The sequence below is a fragment of the Rhincodon typus genome, chromosome 27 (assembly GCF_021869965.1).
Source record: "Rhincodon typus isolate 14 chromosome 27, sRhiTyp1.1, whole genome shotgun sequence".
Taxonomy (NCBI): Eukaryota; Metazoa; Chordata; class Chondrichthyes; order Orectolobiformes; family Rhincodontidae; genus Rhincodon; species Rhincodon typus.
This window is the reverse complement of record NC_063358.1, coordinates 86,168-114,106: the sequence shown is the minus strand read 5'-3', so window position 1 is coordinate 114,106 and position 27,939 is coordinate 86,168. Positions and strand designations below refer to the sequence as shown.

General features: G+C 41.5%; 1 protein-coding gene across 1 annotated transcript in view; it reads right to left on the bottom strand.

Moving 5' to 3' along the window:
• LOC109938050 (importin subunit alpha-7-like) overlaps nucleotides 1-16,901 on the bottom strand; it is a 70,608-nt gene extending 53,707 nt beyond the window's left edge. The window contains exons 1-4 of the mRNA XM_048612900.1: nucleotides 16,749-16,901; nucleotides 15,996-16,091; nucleotides 14,892-14,991; nucleotides 1,695-1,765 (exon numbers count right to left, since the gene is read on the bottom strand). Of these exons, the coding sequence (XP_048468857.1) occupies nucleotides 1,695-1,765; nucleotides 14,892-14,991; nucleotides 15,996-16,091; nucleotides 16,749-16,901 (420 nt within the window). The remainder of the gene's footprint in view (nucleotides 1-1,694; nucleotides 1,766-14,891; nucleotides 14,992-15,995; nucleotides 16,092-16,748) is intronic.
• Nucleotides 16,902-27,939: the final 11,038 nt, after the last annotated feature.

Genomic DNA, 27,939 nt, shown 5'->3' with positions numbered 1-27,939 from the left:
GTTCATCCAGCCCTGCACCTTGTTGTCTCTATTTTTATCCTATTCATTTATTGCAATCAAGAATTTACTGAGGGCACTGAACAGTGCAAAAAGCACTTCAGGTCCAATCAGAAATCTAGGTATAGAGCTGAAGCCCTATAAAGAACATAAGAACTAGGAGCAGAAGTAGCCAATTCAGTCCCTCAAGCCTGCTCTGCAATTTGACACAATCATGACTGATCTAATCCTGCCTGCTCTTCATAAACTTTCAATCATTTACTGATTTAAATAAGTCTGTCTGCCTATCTCCTCGTTAAAGTTACTCAATATTCCACAGTCTGGGGGATTGAATTTCACAGATTCATGACCTTTTGAGAGAAGTAATTTGCCCTCATTTCAGTTTTAAATCTGCTACTCCTTACCTTAAAACTATGACCTCTCGTTCTAGATTGCCCTGGATGGGGAAACATTCTTTCTATATCTGCTTTGTCAATCTCCTTAGCATCTTATATACCTCAATTAGATTTCCTTTCATTCTTCTAAACTTCAGAGAATATGGGCTTAAACTGCTCAACAATAAGACAAACTCCTCCTCTCTGGAATCAAATCTAGCGAACCACTTCTGAACTGCCTTCAATACAACTAAATCCCTCAAGTAAGGGGATCAAAATGGTACACGATACTCAGGTATAGTCTCAATGCCAAATACAGTTGTAGCAACATTCCCCTACTTTTATACTCTATTCCTTGAGCAATAAATGCCAAAATTCCATTTGCCTTCATTACCACCTGCTGTACCTGCATACTAGTTTTCTGTGATTCATAGATTAGGATACCCAGAAGTACTCTGAAGCTTCTTTCCATTTAGTCAATAAGTTGCATTTCTATTCCTCTGACCAAAATGGATAGCCTCACACTTATCCACATTAAACATCATCTTGGCCGATTCACCGAACCAATTCATATCCACTAACTACACTAATCCCATAGCCTACAATGCCCTGGCATTTTAAGTACGCATCCAGGTACTTCCTAAATGTTGACACAGTACTTGCCTGAAGTATTCTCCTTGGCAGCACATTCATATACCTACCTGGGCGAAAATAATTTTCTTCAGATCTCCCTTAAAGTACTTGCTCCTCACCTTAAGCTTAGGTCATCTGTTCTTAGACATGTCTACTGCGAGGAAGAAACTCTTACAAACATATCCTGTCTACACATCTCTTAATTTTGTATACCTAAATCAAATCCCCCTTCAGCCTCCTGTACTCCAAGGACAACAAACCCAGCCTATCCAGTCTCTTCTCATAGCTGAGACTTTCCATGCTATGCAATATTCTGGTAAATCTGCTCTGTACCCTCTCCACTGCAATCATGTCCTTCTGTTAGTGTGGCAACCAGAACAGCACATGGTATTCCATCCATGGCCTATCTAATGCTCTGCAAAGTTGTAACAAGACTTCCTCACTTCTATTTTCTATGCCCCGGCTAATGAAGGCAAGCATTCCAAATGCTGTCTTCTTCACCATCCTGTCTACCTGTGCTGACACCTTCAGGAACCTATGGATTTGTATACAAAGGTCCCTTTGTTCCTCATTACTACCCAGGGGCCTATCATTCATTGTGCGTGTCCTTCCCTGATCAGACCTCCCAAAATACTACACATCACACTTATTGGGATTAAATTTCACCTTCCATTGCTCTGCCCAATTTACCAATTGATCAATATCAGACTGCAGCCAGAAAACATCCGCTTCACTAACACCACCAAACTTCCCAATTATACCTTCAACAGCCATATCCAGGTCATTAATATACACACTGGCAAGGGCCCCAGTACCGATCCCTGTTTGACATCACTGATCTCAGGCTTCCACCATCACTTTGCTTCCTAATTTGTAAGCCACTTTTGATCCAGTTTGCCAACCTACCTTAGATTCCATGGACTCTTACCATTTGGAACAGCCTTCCATGTGGGACCTTGTTAAATGCCTTACTGAAGCCCATGTAAAACACATCCAACACACTACCATTATCAATATACTTAATCACCTTTTCAAAAACCTCAAATTGGTCAGACAAGATCTCTAAGAAATCCGTGAGGATCTCTTGCAGGTGTCCTGTAGCTGAGCTGACTGACCTCTAAAAACCATAACCATCTTCCTTTTGTCAGGTATGACTCTAAACTGTGGAGGTATTCCTTCCCCCTATTCTGATTTCCATTGGCAACAGTATTGCTAGAGGTCCTTGATACCACATTCCATCAAATATTGCCTTGATATCAAAGGCCGACTGCCTTGAGCTGCTTCAACGATCCTCCCTCAACGTTCTTTAATGATTGCAGTGACCACTTGCAACTCAGCAATGAAGCAGTTGATATTAATAGGGAGCTTGACATGGGCAACTCTTGAGGTACGTAATGATCGTCTCCAACAAGGCAGAATCCAGTTGTCACTAGATGACATCCAATACCATTACCATTGTTAAATCCTTTACCAAATCCTGGAGTATCTCAATTTACTGGAAACTTACTGGACAATCCATAATAAACCACTGCAGCTACAAAAGTACATCAGAAACTGGTTGTGCTCTACATGGGTGTCTCCCCAATTTGCTTTCTCACTTATGTAAGGACTATTTTTAACATAGTCTTTTTCACAAGCTGGCGACTGAAATGAGAAACAGCGGTTTTAAAACCAGTGTCTGAGAGGGTCTCTACAGTTTTGAAAGCAAGTAACCTGACACCCATTACACACATAAACAATTAGAATTCCTACAGTGTGAAATGAGGTCATTTGGCTCATCAAGTCTCAAATGACTTTCTGAAGAGCATTCCACCCAGACCCAGCATGCCGCATCGTATCCCATAAACCCACATCTACCCTGGCTAATCCACCTAGCCTACACATCCCTCAACACGATGGACAATTTCATCATGGCCAATCCACCCAACCTGCACATCTTTGGACTGTGGAAAGAAACCGGAGCACCTGGAGGAAACCCAAGTAGAACGTGTAAACTCGACACAGACAGTTGCCTGAGGCTGGAATCGAACCTAGGTCCCTGGTGCTGTGAGGTAGCAGTGCTAACCACGGAGCCACCGTGCTGCCCTTGTTTGAACAAGCAGTAATTGAAGTTGAGCAGCAGACAATTTGGAGCCAAGGGGGTATAACCCAGGCAATAATAAATTGATTTGTCTATGGATTATCAATGACAAAGTCCTTTTTGTCTGTCAACAACTGTGTGATTGGTTCTCACCATGGAGCATCGGAGGCCGAGGGGTGACCTTACAGAGGTTTAAAAAATCATGAGGGGCATGGATAGGTGAATAGCCAAGACTTTTTTCCCAGGGTGAGGGAGTCCAAAACTAGGGGGCACAAGTTTACAATGGGAGGGGAAAAATTTAAAAAGGACCCGAGAGGCAGCTTTTTCAGACAGTGTGTGCATGGAATGAGCTGCCAGAGGAAGTGGTTGAAGTGGGTACAATTACAACATTTAAAAGACATCTGGATAGGTACATGAACGGGAAGGATTTAAAGGGATATGGGCTGAATGCTGGTAAATGGGACTAGGTCAGATTGGGATGGTCAGCGTGGACGGGTTGGACCAAGGTGTCTGTTTCCATGCAGAATGACGCTAACTCTTTAACAGCTTGCAACGGGGAACAGGTTACAGAGAGAAAGTGAGAGTGAGAGAGAGAGAGAGAGAGAGAGAGAGAGAGAGAGAGAGAGAGTGAGTGAGAGAGAGTGAGAGGGTGAGAGAGAGAAATGTTCAGTTCTTTCCCAGCTCTCTATACTGTATTAACTGTAAGCCTGAAGAAAACCAGTTTATCTTCCCTACAACAGCTGTTGTTTGCTGCAACTTTTAACTGATAATCAGAAACTTTTTATAAGGGAACCATCCACCCTACAAAGAATGAAGAACAAAGAAAATTACAGCACAGGAACAGGTCCTTCGGCCCTCCAAGCCTGCGCCGACCCAGATCCTCTATCTAAACCTGTTGCCCATTTTCCAAGGATCTGTACCCCTCTGCTCCCTGCCCATTCATCTATCTGTCTAGATACATCTTAAATGACGTTATCGTGCCCGCCTCTACCATCTCCGCTAGCAACGCGTTCCAGGCACCCACCACCCTCTGTGTAAAGAACTTTCCACACATATCTCCCTTAAACTTTACCCCCCTCACCTTGAAATCGTGACCTCTAGTAATTGAGACCCCACTCTGGGAAAAAGCTTCTTGCTATGCACCCTGTCAATACCTCTCATGATTTTGTAGACCTCAATCAGGTCCCCCCTCAACCTCCGTCTTTCTAATGTAAATAATTCTAATCTACTCAACCTCTCTTCATAGCTAGCACCCTCCATACCAGGCAACATCCTGGTGAACCTCTTCTGCACCGTCTCCAAAGCATCCACGTCCTTTTGGTAATGTGGCGACCAGAACTGTACGCAGTATTCCAAATGTGGTCAAACCAAAGTCCTATACTACGTTTCTTACCAAACAGTGGAAGCATCTGGATAGAGACAATTAATGCAATAATCTGGCCAGCAAAGGAGTCATAAAAATCATCTCAACAACAGTACCTGAGAACAAAGGTTTCTGAACTCTTGCTAGTTTTCCCCCTCTAATTGTTGGTCTGTGCACTTACGGGGGAATTTATATTGGGATCAGAGTTTTAATTAGGAATATTACACACTGAAGATTCATAACCGTTTAACTATAGTTAGACTCTTACTTTTAATAATGTTTTAATACTTTTAATGCCTTGATTACTTCTAATAAATAGCGATTCTTGTTCTGCACAGATACCTTGTTCAGGTTTTCTGTCTGAAAGTCAGGTAAATTGGGGAAATTTGCACAAAGTCTTTAATTTGAGACAACTCCAGGAATAGCGGGGCTTGATTTCCAGCGTTGTAACACTGGCTGCTTTTCTCAAAATGTTAAGAATGGGGATGAGAGTACGGTCCTTCCAGTTCTTGCTGACAAATCTATTTATCTTCTCTCTGCTGCTCTATCAAGACACTGCTTCGAATATAGTTTGGTACGTATTTGGACAATAATTTCACTGTCGTTCAAAGCTGTGTAACGTAACTTTTCATCTCCCAATATGTGAAATGATCAAAGTAGTGTGAAATGTGGTTGTTTCTTAAGCGCCCTGTGGCCAAATTCAGCTCCACTCCATTTACAAATTTGTTGATGACACCACTGAAGTGAGTTGGATCTCAAACAACAACAAGCCAGAGTACAAGAAAGATATAGATAGCTTAATGGCATGATGTAAAGACAGCAACCTCTCCCTCAATCTCAGCAAAATAAAGCTCATCAACTTCTGGAAGCAAAGTGGAGGACGTGTCTGTATCGATAGTGCTGAGGTGGAGGTGGTCAAGAGCTTCAAGTTCCTAGGAGTAAGTTTCACCAACAACCTATCCATGTCAACGCTACAGTCAAGGAAACAACCAACATCTCAATGTCCTCAGAAGGCTGAGGAAATTCAGCACGTCCACAATGACTCTTACCAATTTTTATGGATGCATCATAGAAAGCAGCTTATCCATATGCTTTGCAGCTTGGTATGGCAACTGCTCTAACCAAGACTAAGAAATTACAGAGAACTGTGAATGCAGCCTAATTCATCATGAAAACCAGCCTTCCTCCCATTGAATCGGTCTATACTTCCTGCTGCTTTGGGAGAGCAGCCAACATAATCAAAGACCCCTCCCACCCCAGTTGTACTCTCTTCCATCGGGCAGCAGATACAAGAGTTTGAAAACATGTACCAACAGATTTAAGGGCAACTTCTTCCCGGCTGATATCAGCCTTACAAACAGACCTCTCATTTGTTTGAGCTGATCTTGTTCCGCATCTTCACTGTAGCGGGAACACCATATTCAACATTCTGTTCTAATACCCTGATGAATTATCATAGATTATAGAATCAAAGAATCCCTATAGTGTGGAAACAGATCCTTCGGGCCAACAAGTCCACATTGACCCTTAGAGCATCCTATCCAGACCCATCCTCCTATAACCCACCTAAGCTACACATCCCTGAACACTACGGGCAATTTAGCATGGCCAATCCACCTAACCTGCAAATCTTTGGACTGTGGGAGGAAACGCACACAGACACAGGGAGAATGTGCAAACTCCACACAGTCGCCCGAGGGTGGAATTGAACCTGGGCGGCTGACGCTGTGAGGCAACAGTGCTAACCACTGAGCCACTGTGTCGCCCCTTAACTTATGTAAGGTATGATTTAGAGTCAGAGAGTTAGAGTCATACAGCATGGAAACAGACCCTTCAGTCCAACTTATCCATACCAACCAGTAATCTCAATGTGACTTAGTCCCATCTGCCAGCATTTGGCCCATACCCCTCTAAACCCTTCTTATTCAAATATCCATCCAGATGCCTTTTAAATGTTGTGATTGTACCCCACCTCCACCACTTCCTCTGGCAGCTCATTCCATACATGCACCACCCTCTGTGTGAAAAAGTTACTCTTCAGGTCCTTTTTAAATCTTTCCCCTCTCACCTTGAACTTATGTCTGGTTAGCGTGCAAAACAATACTTTTCATTGTATGTTGGTACATGACAATAATCAATCAAATCAAATGGCCCAGCAAACCGCTCAGTTACAACATTCCCCCTAGGCTGCAGAAACATGTGGCTGCACACAGGCTGGCCTCCTGACATATATACTTCCAGTTTTAGACCTTGGGAGGTCTGCATAGAAGGAAAAATAAATTAGACAGAATGCAGCTAGTTGCATCAAACTGCCAAAAAGTCTTGGAAAAAGAATGAAACTGATGATTGAGAGTAGACTGACAGGATGGTAATTGATCAGGTTGGATTTGGCCTGTTTTTTGTGTGCCGAACAGAAGACCATAAGAAACAGGAACAGGAGTAGGCTGTTCAGCCCCTCGAATCTGCTCTACCATTCAATAGGATCATGGCTGTTTCAATACTCTTCACGTCCACTTTCCTGCTCTTTTCCCATAACCCTTGATTCGCTCACTGATCAAGAATCTGTCTGTCCCAGTCTTAAATATACGCAAGGACTCGTTACCATAGAGAACTATGGGGCAGAGTTCCAAAGACACTCAACAGTATGAGAGAAGAAATTCCTCCTCATCTCAGTCTTAAAATTACTGCCTCTTAATTCTGGGACAATGCCATCTGCTCCTAGACTCTCCCATAAGGGAAAAACATCCTCTTAGTGTTTACCCTGCCAAGTCCCTTAAGAATTCTTTATGTTTCAATGAGATCACTTCTCATTCTAATGAATACAGCATGTTTACCTTTTGCTCAAAAGACAAGCCCTCCATATCAAGCATCATCCTTGTGAACCTTCTCTCAACTGTCTTCAATGAAATATCTTTGATTAAATAAGGGGACCAAAACTGCTCACAGTATTCCAGAATTGGCCTTATCAACATCTTGTACAAATGCACTAGGACCTCCCTACTCTCACATTCCAACTCCTTGAAATGAGGACCAACATTCCACTGGCCTTCCTGATTATCTGCTGTACTTATGTGCTAGCTTTGTGTTTTGTGCATAAGCACTCAAGTCCATTTGTGTTGCAGCTTTTTAAATTTTAAATAATACTGTTTTGTTCTCCCTTACAAAATTAACAACTTCATATTTTCCCACATTATACTCCATTTGCCAACCATTTCACAACTAATGGATCAGATCAAGGCAAGGCTGGAGAGCCACAACCAGTAGGCAATGTTGGTGGATAATCAAATGACTCATGGGAGGAGGCCAAACAGAACAATCAATCCAGGACAAAGCAGCCCACTTGACTGGCATCATATCCACATCATTCCCCCAAACCCCAACTCCAGTGGTTACACTCAGTAGCAGTAATGTGCATCATCATCTGCAAGATGCACTTCACATCTGTCTTCATGCAGGAGGAGGAGAATGTAGGTAGAAGGTTCAGGGACAATGACTCTGAGGTTCTTGAACAGATTGACATATAGATCGAGTGGGTACAGGAGGTTTTGGTTAAAAGTGGACAGACACCCAGGTCCGGATGAATGGTATCCTGGGCTGCTGTGGGAGGCAAGGGTGGAAATTTCAGGGGCTCTGACCCAAATTTCTAATTCCTCTCTAGCCAAAGGGAAGCTGCCAGAGGACTGGAGTACAGCCGACGTGGTTCCACTTTTAACAAAGGTGGTAGGGATAAATGAGGGAGTCCCATATCAGTAGTAGGGAAACAGAGAAAATTCTGAAGGAAAGAGTTAATTTCCATTTGGAGAGGCAAGGTTTGAACAGGGGTAGTCAGAACAGCTTTATCAGAGGAAGCACATATCTAGCATATTTCAATTTTTAGGGACATGGCCAGGTGTGCAGATGAGGGTAATGCAATTGATGTAGTTTATACGGATTTCAGCAAAGCCCTTGGAAAGTTTCCACTTAGGAGACTGATGAAGGTAAAAACACATGGGATCTAGGGTAACTTGGCAAAACAGAACTAAAATTGGCTTAGCGGTAGAAGACAGTGTGGTGATAGAAGGCCGTTTGTGTGACTGGAGGCCACTGTCCAATGCCATTCCACAGGGATCAGTGCTGCGTCCCTTATTGTTTGTGATATATGTTATAGACAATACAGATGAGAAGGTTTGGGAGGGGGAGGGTGGTTTAAAGAGAAGATAATTAAGCTTGCAGTAAGGAAAGTCTTACAGGAAGATATAGATGGATTGAATAGATGCGCAGATCAGTGGCAGATGGAAATTAACACTGAAAAGTGTGAGGTGGTGCATTTTGGAAGACATAACAAGGCAAGTGAGTATTTAATGAATGGCAGGACACTAGAAAGCTCAGAGGAACAAAGGGCACTTGTGATGCTGGTCCATCGATTCCTTAAGACAGCAGAACAGGTTAACAGGGTTGTTAAGACGATATACAGGATACTTGCCTTTGTCAGTTATGGCAAAGATTATAAGGGCAGTTAGTTTATGTTGGAACGGTACAAACTTGGCTAGGTCACAGCTGGAGTATGGTGTGTAGTTCTGGTTGCCACATTATAGGAAGCATGTGATAGCACCAGAGGGATGCAAAGGATAATTACCAGAATGGACTGGAAGCATTTTATTATGAAGAGAGGTTGGATATTGTTTGCTTTAGAGCACAAGAAGCTGAGGGGAACCTGATAAAAGTGAATAAGATTATGAGCGGCATGGACCAGATGGATAGGAAACCGTTGCTCCCTTTAGTGGAAGGGGCAATGAGGAAGCATACTTTTAAGGTGAAAAGAAACATAAAAGATCTGGAGTGGATTTGAGGAAAACCTTTTCATCCAGAGGTGGTGGGAATCTGGAATGCACTGCCTGGGAGAATAGTTGAACACAGAACATAGAACAGTACAGCACAGTACAGGCCCTTCGGCCCACAATGTTGTGCCGAACTTTTACCCAAAACCTAAGATCTATCTAACCTCCACCGCCACCTTATACTATCATCCATATGCCTATCTAATAGCTGCTTAAATGCCTCTAATGTGGCCGACTCCACTACCCTCTCTGGCAATGCATTCCACGCCCCTACCACTCTCTGAGTAAAGAACCTACCTCTCCCTGATATCTACCTCCTTTCACTTTAAAACTACCTCCACCCGAGGAAAAAGTCTCTGGCTGTCTACTCTATCTATACCTCTGATCATTTTGTACACCTCTATCAAGTCACCTCTCATCCTTCGTCGTTCTAAAGAGAAAAGCCCGAGCTCTCTCAACCTTTCCTCGTAAGACCTTCCCTCCATTCCAGGCAACATCCTGGTAAATCTCCTCTGCACCTTTTCCAACGCTTCCACATCTTTCCTGTAATGAGGCGACCAGAACTGGACACAATACTCCAGATGTGGCCGAACCAGGCTTTTGTATAGCTGGAGCATAACTTCACGGCTCTTGAACTCAATCTCTCTATTAATGAAAGCTAACACACCATACACCTTCTTAACAACTCTATCCACCTGGGTGGCAGCTTTCAGGGAACTGTGAACATGAACCCCAAGATCCCTCTGCTCCTCCACACTGCCAAGAATCTTTCTGTTACCCCTGTATTCTGCTTTCAAGTTTGTCCTGCCAAAATGAATCACCTCACACTTTTCAGGGTTAAACTCCATCTGCCACTTCTCAGCCCAGCTCTGCATTCTATCAACGTCCCTTTGTAACCTAGAACAGCCCTCCGCACTGTCCACAACGTGACCAACAAGGCAGGAAATCTCACAACCTTTAACAAGAATATGGACGAGCATGTGAAATTTCATAACATTCAAGGCTATGGGCCACTCTCTCGAAAGTGGGACTAGCGTAGTGAAGTTGGCGCAGACCCAAAGGCCTCTTCTGTGCTATGGGAGTCTAAGATGCATTGCAAATATTCATTCTGGCTCCTTTGACAGCACCTTTTAAACCCACGACCTCAGGAGGGACAAGGGCAGCAGATATATAGGACCCTGCCACTTTCCCTCTAACTCAAACATCACCCTGACTTGGAAACCATTCTTTTACTGTCACCAAGTTAACTTCTTAAGGATAACTAGAGATGGACAATAATTGCTGGCTCAACCCGCAAAGCCCACATCCCCTGAATAATTGACAAAAGAAGATGCAATTTTTTTTCGCACTGACTTGTTTCAATATCTTTAGATAAAACATTCATTTCAAAACAGATGTCTTTGTTTATTCTACGTGCCTCGATCTATGGTTAGGTCATCATAGCAACAATTTTAGGTCAACATTTATCCATTTAAATTAAAAAAAAAATGGTTTTAGTTCAAAGGCATCCACTATAACACTCAAATGATTGATGTTAAAAATTGAAAGTGGTAAATGTGGACTATCATAATACTACTAAAGCAGTAACATTCACCATTTAGAAGGAAAAAGGAAACTGATGTGTGGCAAAACAGTGGATAGGCAGTCAGCATTGCCTCTGCATAGCAAAGAATCCTGGAACTGAAGTCAATGCTGGCACCAACTGACGTGCACAAAACCTTGGATCAGCTGCAAGGTGCACATCCATGCAGCTTACAGGCAGTTCTGTCGGCAATTAATGCTGGTCTTTCCAGCAACACCCATAACCCATGAATGAATAAAATAGGAAACTGGCTTAAGACTTCACAAGAATGCAACAGGCTGTCCTCTTACTGTACGTGAATATGTTCTGGTGAATACTGACAAAGATTAGTTACAAAAGAATGCTTTTCCCCCCTTTCTCTACATTGTGAATTATGAAACGTAATTTATTAAACAACATCAAATTCTCATGCATTATTCAAGAATTAATGTCTAATTGCAGTAATTGGATGATAGCAATAATTTATATTTAGAATTATGAAAATTGGTTCATTTGGAGTACTGAGAAGATACCCGGATCTCTATTTTTAAGATTCACTGAGGGTGCACTGTAGGACTCTTGTTAAAAAAGATACTTACTGAAAGCTACGTGACTTAAGTTAACTGCTTGGATTTACAGGAAGTCACATGTCTGAGTTTATGATTGTCAGAAATGTGGCTATTATGGTACTGTTTGGAGTTCAGCTGGGGCATAGTCTGTGAAGAGATAAGACCCCCATTCCCAGTATTTGCCAAATTTCCGAAAAACCTTTAAGTATCCTGGGCAAGAGCTGGGGAAAAAAAAAATCAAAACAGCTATTCTTCCTGAAAGACTGTTAGGACGACTTGATCCAGACATTGCATGAACTAAGTATATTTGAACAGCGCAGAGACAATAGTGACTTCCAGCTGCACTCATCTGCGTGTATCAGGACACTGGACTCAAAGCTCTGAAACATTTCATATTATATACTTCTATTCTCTAAGATTAACAACTATTTTGGACAGTGTTGATTTCTGCAGGGTAAATTTCTTTAAAATTTCCTTTACCTGGTGTGTGTGCATACATCAATTGGGTTACTTAGAAGTATAGATGTTTAAATTTTCATACTTCAAACTCTAAGTTAGTCAACTGTATTAGCATTAACATTGCATATTTGTTAAATAAGACTGGTTTTTATAATAGCCAATAATTTTGCTGTTGAGGGGCCAGGCTGATGTACCTTGTTACGCAAAACTTAATGTAAAGTATATAAATAACCATGTCTGTAACTGGGTAAAACATTTAACTTTTTGTAACCAGTCGAGTAATGCGATTAGATAGAAAGACCATGCACATCTCAAACCCACTCATAACTGTGTTTTAAAAAAGCAAACATTTCAAGGCCATCCACATATGTTCACTGCAAAATAAAGATTACAAATCTAATAACAGCTTATAAATTATGTTTAAAATCTTGATAAATAGTGTGAATGAAAGAGTTTAAAAGTACTAGTCAGGAATCAAGAGACGTAGGATTGAAGAAGAGCTTTCCAGCAAGTGATTTTAGGGGGCTGAAGGTAGGGGTCAAAAAAAAAAAAAGGAACAGTGTTGAAGTGAGGAAATTCGATTTTAAAAAGAAATGACCAGAGGAATTAAATCCTTTCTTTGGGAGCATTGTACAGTTAAAGGAGATTCGAGAGAGGGAGAGGGAGACGGAGACCAAGAATGGGCATGATTGACATGTGGGGCACAATTCAGGTTGAATTATGGTTGAACTACAATTTTTAGATTAAGAGTGTGTACAGGAGGAAATAGAATGCTGACCCCATCCCAAATGGAAAACTGTTATTTCAGACGACAGCAAGTTAACCTGCAGCTTTCTGTGGCTCTGGCAATTCGCCAGTGGTGAATATAGCCACATGTCTACAAAAAGAAATTATGCATTAACTCTGCATAGTGAACTTGCTGAATTGTACAGAAACAGATTTTAACTCGGTGACAATAAAGGAATGGTTTCCAAGTCAGGCTGATGTTTGAGTTAGAGGGAAAGTGGCAGGGTCCTATATATCTGCTGCCCCTGTCCCTCCTGAGGTCGTGGGTTTAAAAGGTGCTGTCGAACGAGCCAGAATGAATATCTACAGGACCATGTATATCAAATAAACAAACTGTTCCTTCGCCATTCAGGTCCGAGCACGTTACTTATGCAAACTTGAATCTTCATTTAGGTCTCCATAAAGCATTGATAAGGTACTAAATAATAATGTTACTCACAAGGTAACACCATATTATTTTGGTGGTGATATATTAGAGACAGAATTAGTTAACAGGAAACGGATTTTGGATAAACAGGTAATATTTAGCTTAGCAAATCAGTTCATGGATACCAAACAATGGGCAGTCTCATCTTTTTATAATCTTGATTAATGAAGGGACCAAATATTTTGCAGCTAATTTGCTGACAAATAGGAAAGAAAGCAAGTTGAGAGAAGGATACAAAGAGTCTACAAAAGGAGATAGACTGGTTAAGTGAGTCCACAAAAGTTTGGCAGATACAGTATAAGCTGGGAAAATATGACCTCTATTTTAACAGGAAGAATAGAAAAGCAAATTACTTAATAGGAGAGATACTTGCAGAATGCTACAATCCAGAGGCATCTAGATGTTTTCACGTGAATACAAAAATTTGGGATGCACTTATACTAAGTAATTAAGAAGGAAATGGAATACAGAAGTAGAGAAGCTTTGCTTCAACTGGGCAGTGTATTGGTACAATTGCACCTCGAATACTGGGTAGTTGGGTCACCTTACTGAGGGAAGGATACAGTGCCCAGGAGGCAATACGAAGAAGGTGACACTATGGCTCAGTGGTTAGCATTGCTGCCTCACAGCGCCAGGGATCCCAGTTCAATTCCAGCCTCGGGTGACTGCGTGCAGTTTGCTCATTCTCAGTGTGTGGATTTCCTCCCACACTCCGAGGATGTGCAGATTTGTTGTACTGACCATGCTAAATCACCCGATGTACAGGTTAGGTGAATTAGCCATGGGAAATGCAAAGTTACAGGGATGGCACGGGGTCTGGGTGGGATGCTCAGAGGGTCAGTGTAGGACTCAATAGGCCGAATAGCCTGCTTCCACACTGTTGGGATTCTATGATTTATAAAAAGGTGGACTCCTAGGATGAAGGGATTATTTTATGATGAATGAGTGGGTTTGTACTCATTGGATTTGGAACAGTGAGAGATTGCTTTACTAGAATAAACAAGATTCTGACCAAGTTTGATAGGGTAGGGACTGAGGTTATCCTCCTGATGTGGTCGTCAATGGGGCACAGTTTAAAAAAAAATAAGGAATCACCCATTTAAAGACAGACCAGGAGAAATTTCATCTTCCAGAGGGTATTTGGCCTTTGGAATTCTCTTCCAAGGAGAGCATTCATGGCTGGATTATTGAAATATTCAAAGTGAAGTTAGACAGATCTTTGATCTACAAGGGAGTCAGGATTATGTGCAGCAGGAAGCTGAAGGAAGTGAAATTAAGGCCACAATCAGTTCACCCATGATTTTACTAAATGGTAGAGCAGTTTTGATGGCCAGTGGATTGTTTTAAAGAAATGGTTCTGGAGTATTTGCTACAACTCCATGTGCAATCAAAAACTGTATTCAAGTCAAATTTTTGAGTGAAGAAAGTGAAGTTGTGGAATTAGTTCAGGAATGTTAGTGTAAGGAACCTACATTAACGAATGGCTAGAAAGGCTTTCTCCTCCACAACAGACATCTTATGGTTATGAAAATTGTCATTTCAGAGAAAACAATGTTTGACTTACAGTTCTTCGGATAATAATACATATGGCATGGTTAGAAATAAGTGAATTTGTGCAGCTCTGGTTCAATCTCCCATGTGGTGCCATTATTAAGCTTGGTCCATCAACACAAACAATTATCAAATTTAACCAGCTTTCCACTTTTACGAGCCTTAAAAGGACAGTTAATCATTTTGTAGGGGACACCGACCTGCAACTATCATTCATTGAGCAACTTTTGACCTCATCCCATGTTTCCTTCAGTTTTCAGTGAAGTTTAATTACCTTTGGAAAGCAATTTTCGAAATTTTTGAGTGGTAGCTAGCTGCTGCTCAGTATCATCAGAGAAAAGCATCTGTACCATTTCCCTTGTGATGACACTCTCCTGAATTGAAAATACAATTTAGAAGATACAAATAGTACAAGTTCTTTCGTAACAATCCAGAAAGACAAATGTTCACAGGAAAGTAACTTTAGTGATAGAATAAGGAAAGCTTTGGATGCCAGAAATCCACAATAAAAGAGAAAATGCCAGATATACTCAACAGATCTGGCAGCATCTGTAGGGTGAAAAACAAAGATATCATTTCAGACCTAAAACATCAACTGTTTTTTACTCCACAGATGCTGGCAGACATGCCAAGTATTTCCAACATGTTCTATTTTTACAACTATAAAGCCTTACAAGGTCAGATTTGCATTCAGCTGGGCACTGAAAAAGCACAAAGAACAGAAACTCCAAATAAAGTAGTTCACCAAGAAACATGATCTACATATTTCAAGCATTATGATTATGTTTTATCCATTTATTTGAATTCAACTGCATCAGTTTGGAACAAAAAAAACTCAACTTATCAGTATAAATTTCAATGTTTTACCATTATCTTTTAATACCAACATGCTTTTGAATCAGAACTCTTCCCAGATTAATTAAAATTGTTCAAACTTTAGTGTCACCTTTTCTAATGCTCATCTTTGCATTTTATTGAATAAAGAAATGACATTTTACAACACAAGTGTTGCACTTTTTAAAGTCAGTGTTGAGGAGATTTGTTGGCGGTGGACATTTTTAAAGAGTAACGATTGCTCAGCGAAGTGAATATATTGATGGGTGATTTAGGAGATTAATGAGTCAATCAGTGGTATGAACTGAAGTCTTATGTAGACCACACATAGCACCGACAATCTATTAAATGACAACAACTGTTTTGACAGTCATTTCCTCATGTGCTAGTCTACAAGTTGCAAAAATCTATTGACTTCAATTTCCCAAGTTTTCCTTTTGCACTCAAAGTTGTTAATTCAGTACCATAACTTTACCATGAAGATACTGATTAAACAAACTGGACTGATCCATTAACATGGAGTCATCCATCACATAGCTCCTACCCCTGCTCCAGTTGAACTGACATAGGAATCCATGAGAGGGCTTTCAAATAGGGCTAATTCTTCATTTATAAGCTCCACATTTCTCCTTTTAAATAGCTGGAAAAGAATAATAGTTTGTATCAAAATTGTTGCTCATTGTTCCAAAAAAAAAAATCATTTTATAAATCAAAAATTAAATGAGTGACAATTCCATAAATGTTTTGAAAACCTTGTGTTATCCAAACTGGTAACATGGTAAACAAAAGGGATAATTTTCAAAAGAATGACATAACAGTTTCAAAAAGAAACAATTCAGTATCCCAAGAACATCTCAATTATCATGTGCAAGGTTTTTCAGTTTCATTTTGTAAATAAGCTTTAGGAAATAATTATGACATTGTAATTACATTAAAAATCAGTTTTAAAAAATTGTTTCTTACTGAATAAGAAGTACTAAACTAATCATGACATCTTAGGTTTTTTGTAATCAACTGTTAAGCAATGCCATGTCACTTTTAGAATCAAGTGATTTCAAGAGTAATCGATTACTGTTACATATACAAAACAGGAGTCATCCTGCTAACAAGGCTTCACAAACAAGAAAATGAATGATCAGTAGACTGTGCAGCTCTCCTATTCTTTCAAAACATTTTTGAGTAGTAGAAGTCAGTTTGTCACTGAACTCAAGCTTAAGTTGCTATGGTCCAATTAGTCAGTAACGTGTACTTTGAAATAGTTGGAAATAAAATGACTTAAACTAACCAAGGTGCATACCTGTTGCTCTCGCTTTTGTTTCCTTAGTTGAATCCCTTCTTCCTCCCTCCTCCTACGCATCTCCTCAGGATTTAATGCCTTATTCTTGTAACGATTCATTCTGCAATTTTCTTTTGCTGGACTAGCTGTAGTTTCTATGGAGAAAAGGTTCATGCTTAAATGGTGAAATCCATCAATACTGAATTAGCATTAATAAATGTATGCGAGAAAGCTATTATTGTGCCCACAAGTTTACTTGGCAAATTCAGACTATTGCTGGCTGGAAAAATAAAAATACATCAGTGAACATGGAGGCAATGTGACAAAAAATACAGTATTTTACCTTCAATGTAGCAAAGCATCTCAAGGTGCTCCGCAGGAGCAGTTTCAAAAGCAAAATTTGGCACCGAGATAGCAGAACAGCCAACTAAAAGAAACAAAAGCATAAATTGCCGGAAAAACTCAGCAGGTTTGACAGCATCTGTGGATAGAAATCAGAGTTACTGTTTTGGGTCCAGAGACCCTTCCTCAGAACTGACTAAAAAGTTGATCATTGAGGTAAGCTTTGAATATATGAACATATAAACATAGGAATTAGGAGTAGGTAATTCAGCCCTTTGAGCCTGTTTCACCATTTAACATGATCATGGCTGATCTTATCGTGGTCTCAACTCCACTTTCCTGCCTGCTCCTCACAGCCCTTTATCCCACTTTTCATCAGAAACACATCCATTTTTTACTTGAATCTGTTGATTGCACTGGAGGTGGAATCAATCTGGGGCAGCAAGTTCCATAGATTCACAACCCTGAGTAGTTTCTCCTCATCTCAATTTTGAACGTACCTCCTCTTATTCTATATCTATGACCTGCCACACACAGGGGAACATCTGTTCAATGTCCACCTTATCAATCTCCTTTGGCATTTTATATGCCTCAATCATAGAGTCAGAGATATACAGCTCCGAAACAGACCCATTGGTCCAACTTGTCCATGCCGACCAGATATCCTCTATAAATCTAGTTCCATTTGCCAGCATTTGGCCCATATTCCTCTAAACCCTTCCTATTCGTATATCCATCCAGCTGCCTTTTAAATGTTATAATTGTACCAGCATCCACCACTTCCTCTGGCAGCTCATTCCACATATACACCAACCTCTATGTGAAAAAGTTGCCCCTTAGGTCCCTTTTATATCTTTCCCCTCTCGCCTTAAGCCTAAGACCTTGCCTATTTATCCTTCCATGCCCCTCATGATTTTATAAACCTCTGCAAAGTCACCCCTCAGCCTTTGACGCGCCAGGGAAAATAACCCCAGCCTATTCAGCCTCTCCCTATAGCTCAAACCCTCTAACCCTGCCAACATCGTAAATCTTTTCTGAACCCTTTCAAGTTTCACAACATCTGCAGACATTTCACTACCCTGTTGGGTAACATCATCAATGCAGCCTCCGATGAAGCACTGTTGTATTTTCCCGCCTGTTATTTAAACTCTGGTGTCCGTTGAGCTGGATTACCTCACTTTCAGTTTTCCTTCGCAAGAGAGTGTATATGGGGTCTATCTCTATGTGTTTATTGATGGCTTACTTAGTGGAGAACCAGGCCTCTAGGAATTCCCGCTCTGCTTCACCTGTCCCAGGATCCTGTTGTCCCAATTGAACCGGTTGTTTTCCTTATCCATATGGATGGAAACGAGGGAGTATTGGTCATGTCTATTTGTTGCCAGTTGATGTTCGCGTACTCTTGTGGTTAAGTTCCTTCTTGTCTGTCCAATGTAATGTTTGTCGCAGTCTTTGCAGGGAATCTTGTATACGACATTGGTCCTGTCCACTATGGGTAGCGGGCCTTTGGTTCAGGTTAGCAGTTGGCGAAGGGTTGATGTGGGTTTGTGTGCTACTCTGATGCCCAGTGGTCGTAGGAGTCTTGTGGTCAATTCAGATGTGTTCTTGACGTAAGGTAGCGGGATGTGTGTGTCAGGGCATGCAGTATCTTCCTGGTGTTATTAGTATACCCAGTTTTTCCGGTATCCGTTGTCTTTGAATACTTGGAAGAGGTACTCTTCTTCTTTTTGGCGCAGTTCTGTGTTGCTGCCCATTTAAATAATGCTCTCACACAACTTCGTTTGTGTGTTAGGGTGATTGTTATTGAAATTTAGTGCTTGGTCAGTGTGTGTGGCTTTCCTGTGTACCTTTGTTAGAAATTCCCCATTGGTCCTGCATTCTACCATGACGTCCAGAAACGGGAGCTGTTTGTTCTTTTCCTCTTCTCTGGTGAATCTGATCCCGGTGAGGGTGTTGTTTATTAGTTCATGTGTCTCCTCTAGTTTGGTCCGTTTAATAATGACGAAGGTGTCATCCACGTAGTGTATCCATAGTTTCAACTGGATTAACAGAACGGCCGTGCTTTCAAGTCTCGGCGACACCACTTCAGCTACTAGTCCGGAGATAGGTGATCCCATGGGTGTCCGGTTGATCTGTTCATATATTTGGCCGTTAAAGGTGAAGTGGGTGGTGAAGCCTATGGGCCTATGCATGCTAAATCCCTGTCTATTTTCCCCTTAAGTCCATTCTTGATTGAACTCCTCTACTCAGGATTCTGATCCTGTCATAGCAACTAAATGGCCCTTTGACAAACTCAGAGGATGTATCAGAAAGGAAAGCTGATCGAATGAAGTAATCTGCCTGGAAGGAGCTTACTACAAATTGTATTGTAGGAAAAGAAATTATTTTGTATACCACTTTAGCTAATGTATTAAATCTTAAATACAGTTAATTAAAAAATTAGCTGAAAATAAGCAATGTAATTAAAATTCAATGGTTCAGAATTTGTTACAAAATAAATGTTGCATGGAAAGAAACAGAGGAAAGGTAAAGGAAACAGGTGAGTGAATGAGTGAGAACGAGAGAACAAAATGTCATTTGTCAGCAGTCAGGAAAACAAAGGATTAGGTTGATATAAGTTTTCAATGAAGTGACATTAAAAGTAGCATCTAATATTATTCTCAATAAACAGCAGAACTAAAGGAATTGGAGTGAAGAGAATGGAAATAGACTAAGTACCCAAAACGGATTTCATTAGAACAAAGAAACTTCTCTATGTTACAATTTCTAATTAGCAGAAAATTACATGCAAGAATTTAGTAAGTATTCAATGATAAATGAATTTTGAATCAGATCTAGTGGTGGGGAAACTTCTAGAAGTAATTATTCTGGATAATATATAGGAAAAGGGGGGTTGATTAGGAAAATTCAGCATAATTTCTAAGAGGAAAAAAGTATTTAACTTGCTGCAGCGTTTTGAAGAAATAACAGAAAGGGTTGATGAGGAAAATGCTACTGATGTGCTATACTTGCATTTTGAGAAAGTGTTTGATACAGTGCCACACAACAAACTTGTGAGGATAAGATGCAGGTCATGAAATAAAACGGCCAGTGGCAACATGGGCACAAAATTGGCGGTGTGAGAGGAAACAGAAGTCAATGTATGTCTTTTGGGCTAAAGGAAGGTTTGCTGTGGAGTTCCCCAAGGGTTGGGATTGGGACCCTTGCTTTTCCTCATTTACATTAATGATCCGATTCTTGGTCAGCAGAGAACAATTTCAAAGTTTGCGGATGGCACGAAACTTGGAAGAATTGTAATCCAGGAGGACAGGCTGGAACCCCAGAGGGCATCAACAAGTTGATGGAACGGGCAGATAGGTAACAGATAAAGTTCAATACAGAGAAATGTGAGGTGATGCGTTTTGTTAGTAACATTTGAAAGAAAATACAAAGTAAGGGGTACAAGAGCAGAGGTACCTGGGTGCATACATGCACAGATCATTACGGTAGCAGGACAGGTGCAGAAAGCAGTTAAAGCATATCGTGTTTTTGGTTTTATTAATGGGTCATATATCTCAAGAGCAGTGAGGTGATGCTGAACTTGTACAAAACACACGTTAGACCTCAGCTGGAGCATTGTGCACAGTTGTGGGTGCCACATTATGGGAAAGTGGTGAATGCATTCAGGGAGTGCAGAAGTGATTTACAAGAATAATTCCAAGAATGAGGAACTTCAATGAGGAGGACAGATTGAAGAATTTGGGATATTCTCCAAGAAAACAGAGAAGAGATTTGCTTGAGATTTTCAAAATCACGAGTGGGCTGGACATCGTAGGTAGTAGGAGCTTTTCCTACTCCTCAAAAGAAGAATGAATGAGACAGAAAAGTGGACGACACGGCAGCTTAGTGGTTAGCACTGTTGCCTCACAGCACCAGGGACCCGGGTTCGATTTCACCCTCTGGTGACTGACTGTGTGGAGTTTGCACATTCTCCCAGTGTCTGCGTGGGTTTCCTCCGGGTGCTCTGATTTCCTCTCACAGTACAAAGATGTGCAGGGTAGGTGGATTGGCCATGCTAAATTGCCTGTACTGTCTAGGAATGTCTAGGTTAAGTGGGTTAGAATGCAGGGATAGGGGAATGAGTCAGGGTGAGATGCTCTTCAGAGGGACAGTATGGGCTAGTTGGGCTGAATGGCCTGTTTCCACACTGTAGGGATTCTATAGTTTAAATTGATGTGCAAACAAGTAGTTAGGGTACAGCAGTTTCAATTGAGGCATTCAAGGCAGCCTTGGATAGAAAAGGTGTGCAAGTATACGGGAAAAGGCAGGATACTGGCACTAGGTAACAGAACTGGTGTGGGCTCGACGGGCTGAATGGCCATCTGTTGCATCGTAACAATTATACGATCTTGATATTCCACTATCCAGAATTTAAAGACAAGTTGTGATCAAGCACAGAACAAACTGCATATTTAAAAGACAGATTCAACCAAGACATCCCACATACTTCACAGCAACACACCTAGATGTCAATTTACACAGACTCATAAAGAAACAAAATAAATCTTTAAAAGTCCACCTTCCTTAAGAGATTTCAGCACTTATCTTAAGATCTAGTCTTTGATGGATCAGTGATTAACGTATAGATCTTGTAGAGATGAAGTATTATCTTCATACTGAGTTGAGCATTTCGCCATAGTGTTGTGCTTTGAACAAGTTTCCATGGGACATGAGGATCATGAGAACTGTAGTTAAACAATCTACAACCTCATGGTCTGGCACGTCAAGCCAGGTGATCAGTCCTGGATCAAAGAAGAACCCAGGAGAGTAACCACGAGCAGCAATAGGCACACCTTAACAATGAGGTGTTAACCTGTTGGAGCTACATGACTACTTGAATGATAAACAGCATAAGCAGCAAGTGATACACATAACTAAGTGATTCCACTAGCAATGCTTCAGATCTAAGCACTGTAGGTCTGCCACATCTGGTTGCAAATGGTGGACAATGAAACAACTCATGGGAGGAGGCAGCTTCAATAATATCTCAATCCTCACTGATGGTGGATCACAACACATCAATGCAAAAGGCAAGGCTGAAACGTTTGCAAGACGATTAAGCCAGAAGTGTCGAAAAGATAATCTATTTCAGCCTCCTCCACAAGTCCCAGCATCAGAGATCCCAGTTTTCAGCCAATTCGATTCAATTCACCTTATCAAGAATTGACTAGAAGAATCGATACTACAACTCTACAGGCCCTGTCAACATTCCAGCAATATACCGACGATGTGCTCCAGAACTTGCCATGCTGCTAGCCAAGCTGTTTCACTACATTACAACACTGGTATCCACCCAACAATATGGAAATTTGCCTAGGTATACCCTGCATGCTTAAACGGTAGGATAAATCCAAATGGGTCCCTCACTGTCCCATCAGACTACTACAGATCATCAATAAAATGATGGAAGGTGTCATTAACAATGTGATAAAGAAGCACTTGCTTAAGGTTTTGGAGTAGATCTGTAGCTCGGGTTGTGGGTGTTGAGGTCGGTTGGCTTGCCGAGCTGGTTTGTTGTTTTACAGATGTTTCTTTACCATGCTTGGTAACATCCTCAGTGCAGCCTCCGATGAAGCGTCGGTGTGTTTTCCCGCCTGGTTTTTAAACTTTGGAGTCTGTTGAGATGGATTGCCTCACTTCCGGTTTTCCTTCGTAGTGGAATGTACATGGGGTCGAGTTCAATGTGTTTATTAATAACATTTTTCGTGGAGCTTCCAGGAATTCTCGTGCTTGTCTCTGCCTAGCCTGTCCCGGGATCTTGGTGTTGTCCCAGTTGAAGTCGCGGTTCTCCTTGTCCACGTGGATTGAGATGAGCGAGTATTGGTCGTGTCTTTTTGTAGCCAGTTGGTGTTCACGTACTCTTGTTGTTAGTTTCCTTCCTGTTTGTCCGATATGTGTTCTTGTCGGCGAGACACTACACCGGCCTGGACAGACTGACCCGACACCGCAACTGGGCAACAAAATCCTCTACACGCTACAAAGACTTAACCAAACAGGACAGATCAACAAAGCAGACTTCTTAAAAATGAAACCCGAAGGAAGCAACACCCCTCGATTCTACGGTCTCCCTAAAGTGCACAAACCAGAAGTCCCCCTCAGACCCATAGTCTCCCTACCAGGCACTCCATCGCACAGATTAGCCAAAGAACTACAAAGAAGACACAGGCACCTAATCAACAAGTCACCCCACTCTATCCACTCAGCCCAAGAATTCCTCAACTCCAAAGACATAAAGATAATGGATGAAGAGACCATGATATCGTTTGATGTCACTGCCCTATTCACATCATTAGGCATACCACTAGCAAGGGAAACAATAACAACACTACTTGAACAAGAACACGACCCCAGTGAAACCATCTCCAAGGACAACATGCTCAAACTATTGGACCTATGCCTGACCAGCCACTTCACCTTCAACGGCCAAACATACGAGCAAATCAATGGGACATCCATGGGATCACCTATCTCTGGACTCATAGCAGAAGCAGTGATACAAAGACTGGAAAGGACTGCCCTTCCGCAAATCCAACCTAAACTGTGGATACGCTACGTAGACGACACCTTTGTCATCATTAAACTGACCAAATTAGAAGAGACACACAAACTTATAAACAACACCCTCACCGGAATAAGATTCACCAGAGAGGAGGAGAAGAACATAAGCTCCCATTCCTGGACGTCATGGTAGGGCGCAAGACAAATGGGGAACTAAACGAAAGTACACCGAAAAGCCACACACATAGACCAGGTACTAACTTCAATAGTAACCATCCCAGCGCACACAAACAAAACTGCCTGCGAACACTATTTAAAAGGACAACAACACACTGCAGCAACACGGAACTACGCCAAGAGGAAGAAGAATACCTCTTCCAAGTATTCAAAGATAATGGATATCCAAAGAACTGGGTCAGAAGATTTTTTTTATGCCTACATGAACATGATTCTACATGCCCCGACACACTCATCACACTATCCTACATCAGGAACACATTAGAATTCACCACAAGACTCCTACGACCGCTGGGCATCACAGTGGCACACGAGCCCACGTCAACCCTATGACAACTGCTCACCCGAACCAAAGACCCACTCCCCGCCATGGACAGGACCAATGTCATCTACAAAATCGCCTGCAGAGACTGCGAGAAACACTACATCGGACAAACAGGAAGGAAACTAACAACAAGAGTACACGAACACCAACTGGCTACAAAAAGACACGACCAATACTCACTCATCTCAATCCACATGGACAAGGAGAACCACGACTTCGACTGGGTCAACACCAAGATCCCGGGACAGGCTAGGCAGAGACAAGCACGAGAATTCCTGGAAGCATGGCACTCCACGAAGCATGTTATTAATAAACGCATTGAACTCGACCCCATATACATTCCACCATGAAGGAAAACCGGAAGTGAGGCAATCCATCTCAACGGACCCCAGAGTTTAAAAACCAGGCAGGAAAACACACCGATGCTTCATCGGAGGCTGCACTGAAGATGTTACCAAGCATGGTAACGAAATGTCTGTGGAACAACAAACCAGCTCGGCGAGCCAACCAACCTCAAAGCACTTGCTTAGTAATAGCTTGTTTACTGACATTGTTGGGTTCCGCCAGGGCCACTCCACTCATGACCTCAGCACAGCCCTAGTTCAAACACAGTCAAAAAGAACTGAATTTCAGAGGTGAGGTGAGAGTGACTTCCTTCGACATTAAGGCCACATTCAATTAAGTGTGGCATCAAGGAACCCTGGCAAACCTACAGTCAATAAGAATTGGGGGAAAACTCTCCACTGGTTGGAGGCTTCCTAGAACAAAAGATGATGGTTCTGGTTTTTGGAGACTTTGTCATCTCAGATCCAGACATCTCTGCAGAAGTTCCTCAGGGAAGTGTTCTTGGCCCGATCATTTTCAGCTGATTCATCAATGAACTCCCTGCCATTATAAAGTCAGACATAAAGATGTTCACTGATGATTGCACAATGTTCAGCATCATTTGGGACAACTCAGATACTGAAGCAGTCCATGTCTAAATGCAGCAAGTCCTGAAACAATATCTAGGTTTGGATTGGCAGTGGCAAATATTTGTGCCACACAAATGCCAGGCAATGGCCACTTCCAAACAGAGAGAATCTAAGCATCATCCCTTGAATTACAGTGGCATTATCACTACTGAATCCATCATCATCAATATCCTGGAGGTTACATTAAATTGTGAGTTCTTTCCATTCAAAACACAATATCTTAGCATAGTTCATATGATGTTCATGGCAGACTATGTTGAACAGGTATTTTGTGCTGGTCTTCAATGCAGAAGACTTAAATAAAAAACTTCCCAAAGGTACTTTGATAAAGGTTCTCCATGGTAGGCTCATTCAGAAAGTAAAGAGGCATGGGATTCAGGGAAATTTGGCTGTCTGGATACAGAATTGGCTGTCCAATAGAAGATAGAGAGTGATAGTAGATGGAAAGTATTCAGCCTGGAGCTCAGTGATCAGTGGCGTTCCACAGGGATCTGTTCTGGGACCCCTACTCTTTGTGATCTTTATAAATGACTTGGATGAGGAAGTGGCAGGGTGGGTTAGTAAGCTTGCCGATGACATGGAGTTGTGGATAGTGTACAGGGCCGTTGTAGGTTGTAACGGGACATTGACAGGATGCAGAGCTGGGCAAAAAAATGGCAGATGGAATTCAACCCAGAAACGTGTGAAGTGATTCATTTTGGAAAGTCGAATTTGAACGCAGATTACAGAGTTAATGGCAGGATTCTTGGCAGTGTGGAGGAACAGAGGGATCTTGGGGTCCATGTGAATAGATCCCTCAAAGTTGCTACCCAAGTTGATAGGGGTTGTTAAGAAGCTGTATGGTATGTTGCCTTTATTGGCAGGGGAATTGAGTTTAAGTGCCGTGAGGTTATGCTCCAGCTCTGTAAAACCCTGGTTAGACCACACTTGGAATATTGTGCTCAGTTCTGGTCGCCTCATTATAGGAAGGATGTGGAAGCTTTAGAGAGGGTGCAGAGGAGATTTACCAGGATGCTGCCTGAGCTGGAGAGCAGGTCTTATGAGGAATGGTTGAGGGAGCTAGGGCTTTTTTCATTGGAGCAAAGAAGGATGAGAGGTGACTTGATACAGGCGTACAAGATGATGAGAGGCATAGATAGAGTGGATAGCCAGAGACTTTTTCCCAGGGCAGAAATAGCTACTATGAGGGAGCATAATTTTAAGGTGATTGGAGGAAGGTATAGGGGAGATGTCAGAGATAGGTTCTTTACACAGAGAACGGTGGGCGTGTGGAATGCACTGCTGGCGGTTGTCGTGGAGTCAGATACATTAGGGACATTTAAGCAACTCTCGGATTGGCACATGGATGATAGCAAAATGTAGGGTATGTGGTGTAGTTTGATTTTAGAGTAGGATAATAGATTGATACAACATCATGGGCTGAAGGGCCTGTACTGTACCGTACAGCTCTACGTACTTAGAAAATCAGACCTTAAAAGCTCATAACACTTCTGTTTTGCTCTGTTGGTTAGTGCCGATACCAAGCCAGGCAGCTTGTTATGCCTGTCAACATCACATGGGGCATAGATAAAGTGAATGCAAAGGTCTTTTTCCCTCGGGCAAGGGATTTTAAAACTAGGGGGCATATTTTTAAAGGTGAAAGGAGAACCTGAGGGACAACATTTTCACACACAGTAGCTCGTATTTGGAATAAATGAACTTCCAGAGGAAGTGGTAGATGCAGGTACAGTTACAACATTTAAAAGGCATTTGGATAGGTACATGAATAGGAAATGTTTAGAGGGATGTGGGCCAAACGCAGGCAACTGGGACTAGTTTAGTTTGGGAAACTTGTTTGGCATGGACTGAAAGGTCTGTTTCAGTGTTGTATGTCTCGGAGGTGAGCATAAGGGAAGAATTTAAAAATAATCATCTTCTTCAGAAAAATGATGTTGGGAAGACCATCAGACCTAAAGTTCAACAAACTCCCAGAGTCAGACGACTTGCATTCTCGGATCTTAAAAGTGGTTCTAGAGGTAGTAGATGCTTTGTTAACATCTTCCAAAACTTCTCATGTCCTACAAAGGACCCAGTGAATTGGAAAATAAGCAATATAACATTTTTGTTCAAGAAAAAAAAAGGAGACAGAAAGCAGGAAAACTATAGGCTAGTTAGCTTTACATCTAACATAGGGAAATTACTAAAATTCATTAAGGAGATTATGGCAGGATGCTTAAAAGTGAGATTAGGCAGAGTTAGTATGGCTTTGTGAAAGGGAAATTGTGTTTAAACATCGTCAAAAAATTCAGAAAAAGCACAAGATGAATAAATGGTAACTGACAGATGTGGTGTACTTGGATTTCCAAAAGGCATTTGATAAAAGTGCCTCATTAGAATTTGCTATGCAAGCTAAGAGCATGCTGTTGGAGTTACAGATTAACATGAAGAAAGGATTAACTAGCAAATAGAAAGAACAGTTTAGGGATAAACTGGCAGGCTTTAACTAGTTTAGTACCATATGGATTTGAGTTTGGGCCTTAACTATTTACAGACTTTATTAATGACATGGATGCTGGGGCTGAAAGTATGGTAGCTACATTTGCTGATGACACAAAGATAGGTAGGAAATAAGTTGTCAAAAGGAGGTGAAAAGTCTGCAAATGTGTATAGCTAGGAAAGTGAATAGGCAAAAATTTGCCCAATAGAGTATAATTTGGAAAAACTTTACTTGCCCACTTTGGCAGGAAGAATACATAATCAGCATGAAACAAAGGGAGCTGGGTTTCCTGTTACATGAAACACAAAATTTTAGGGAGGAGGA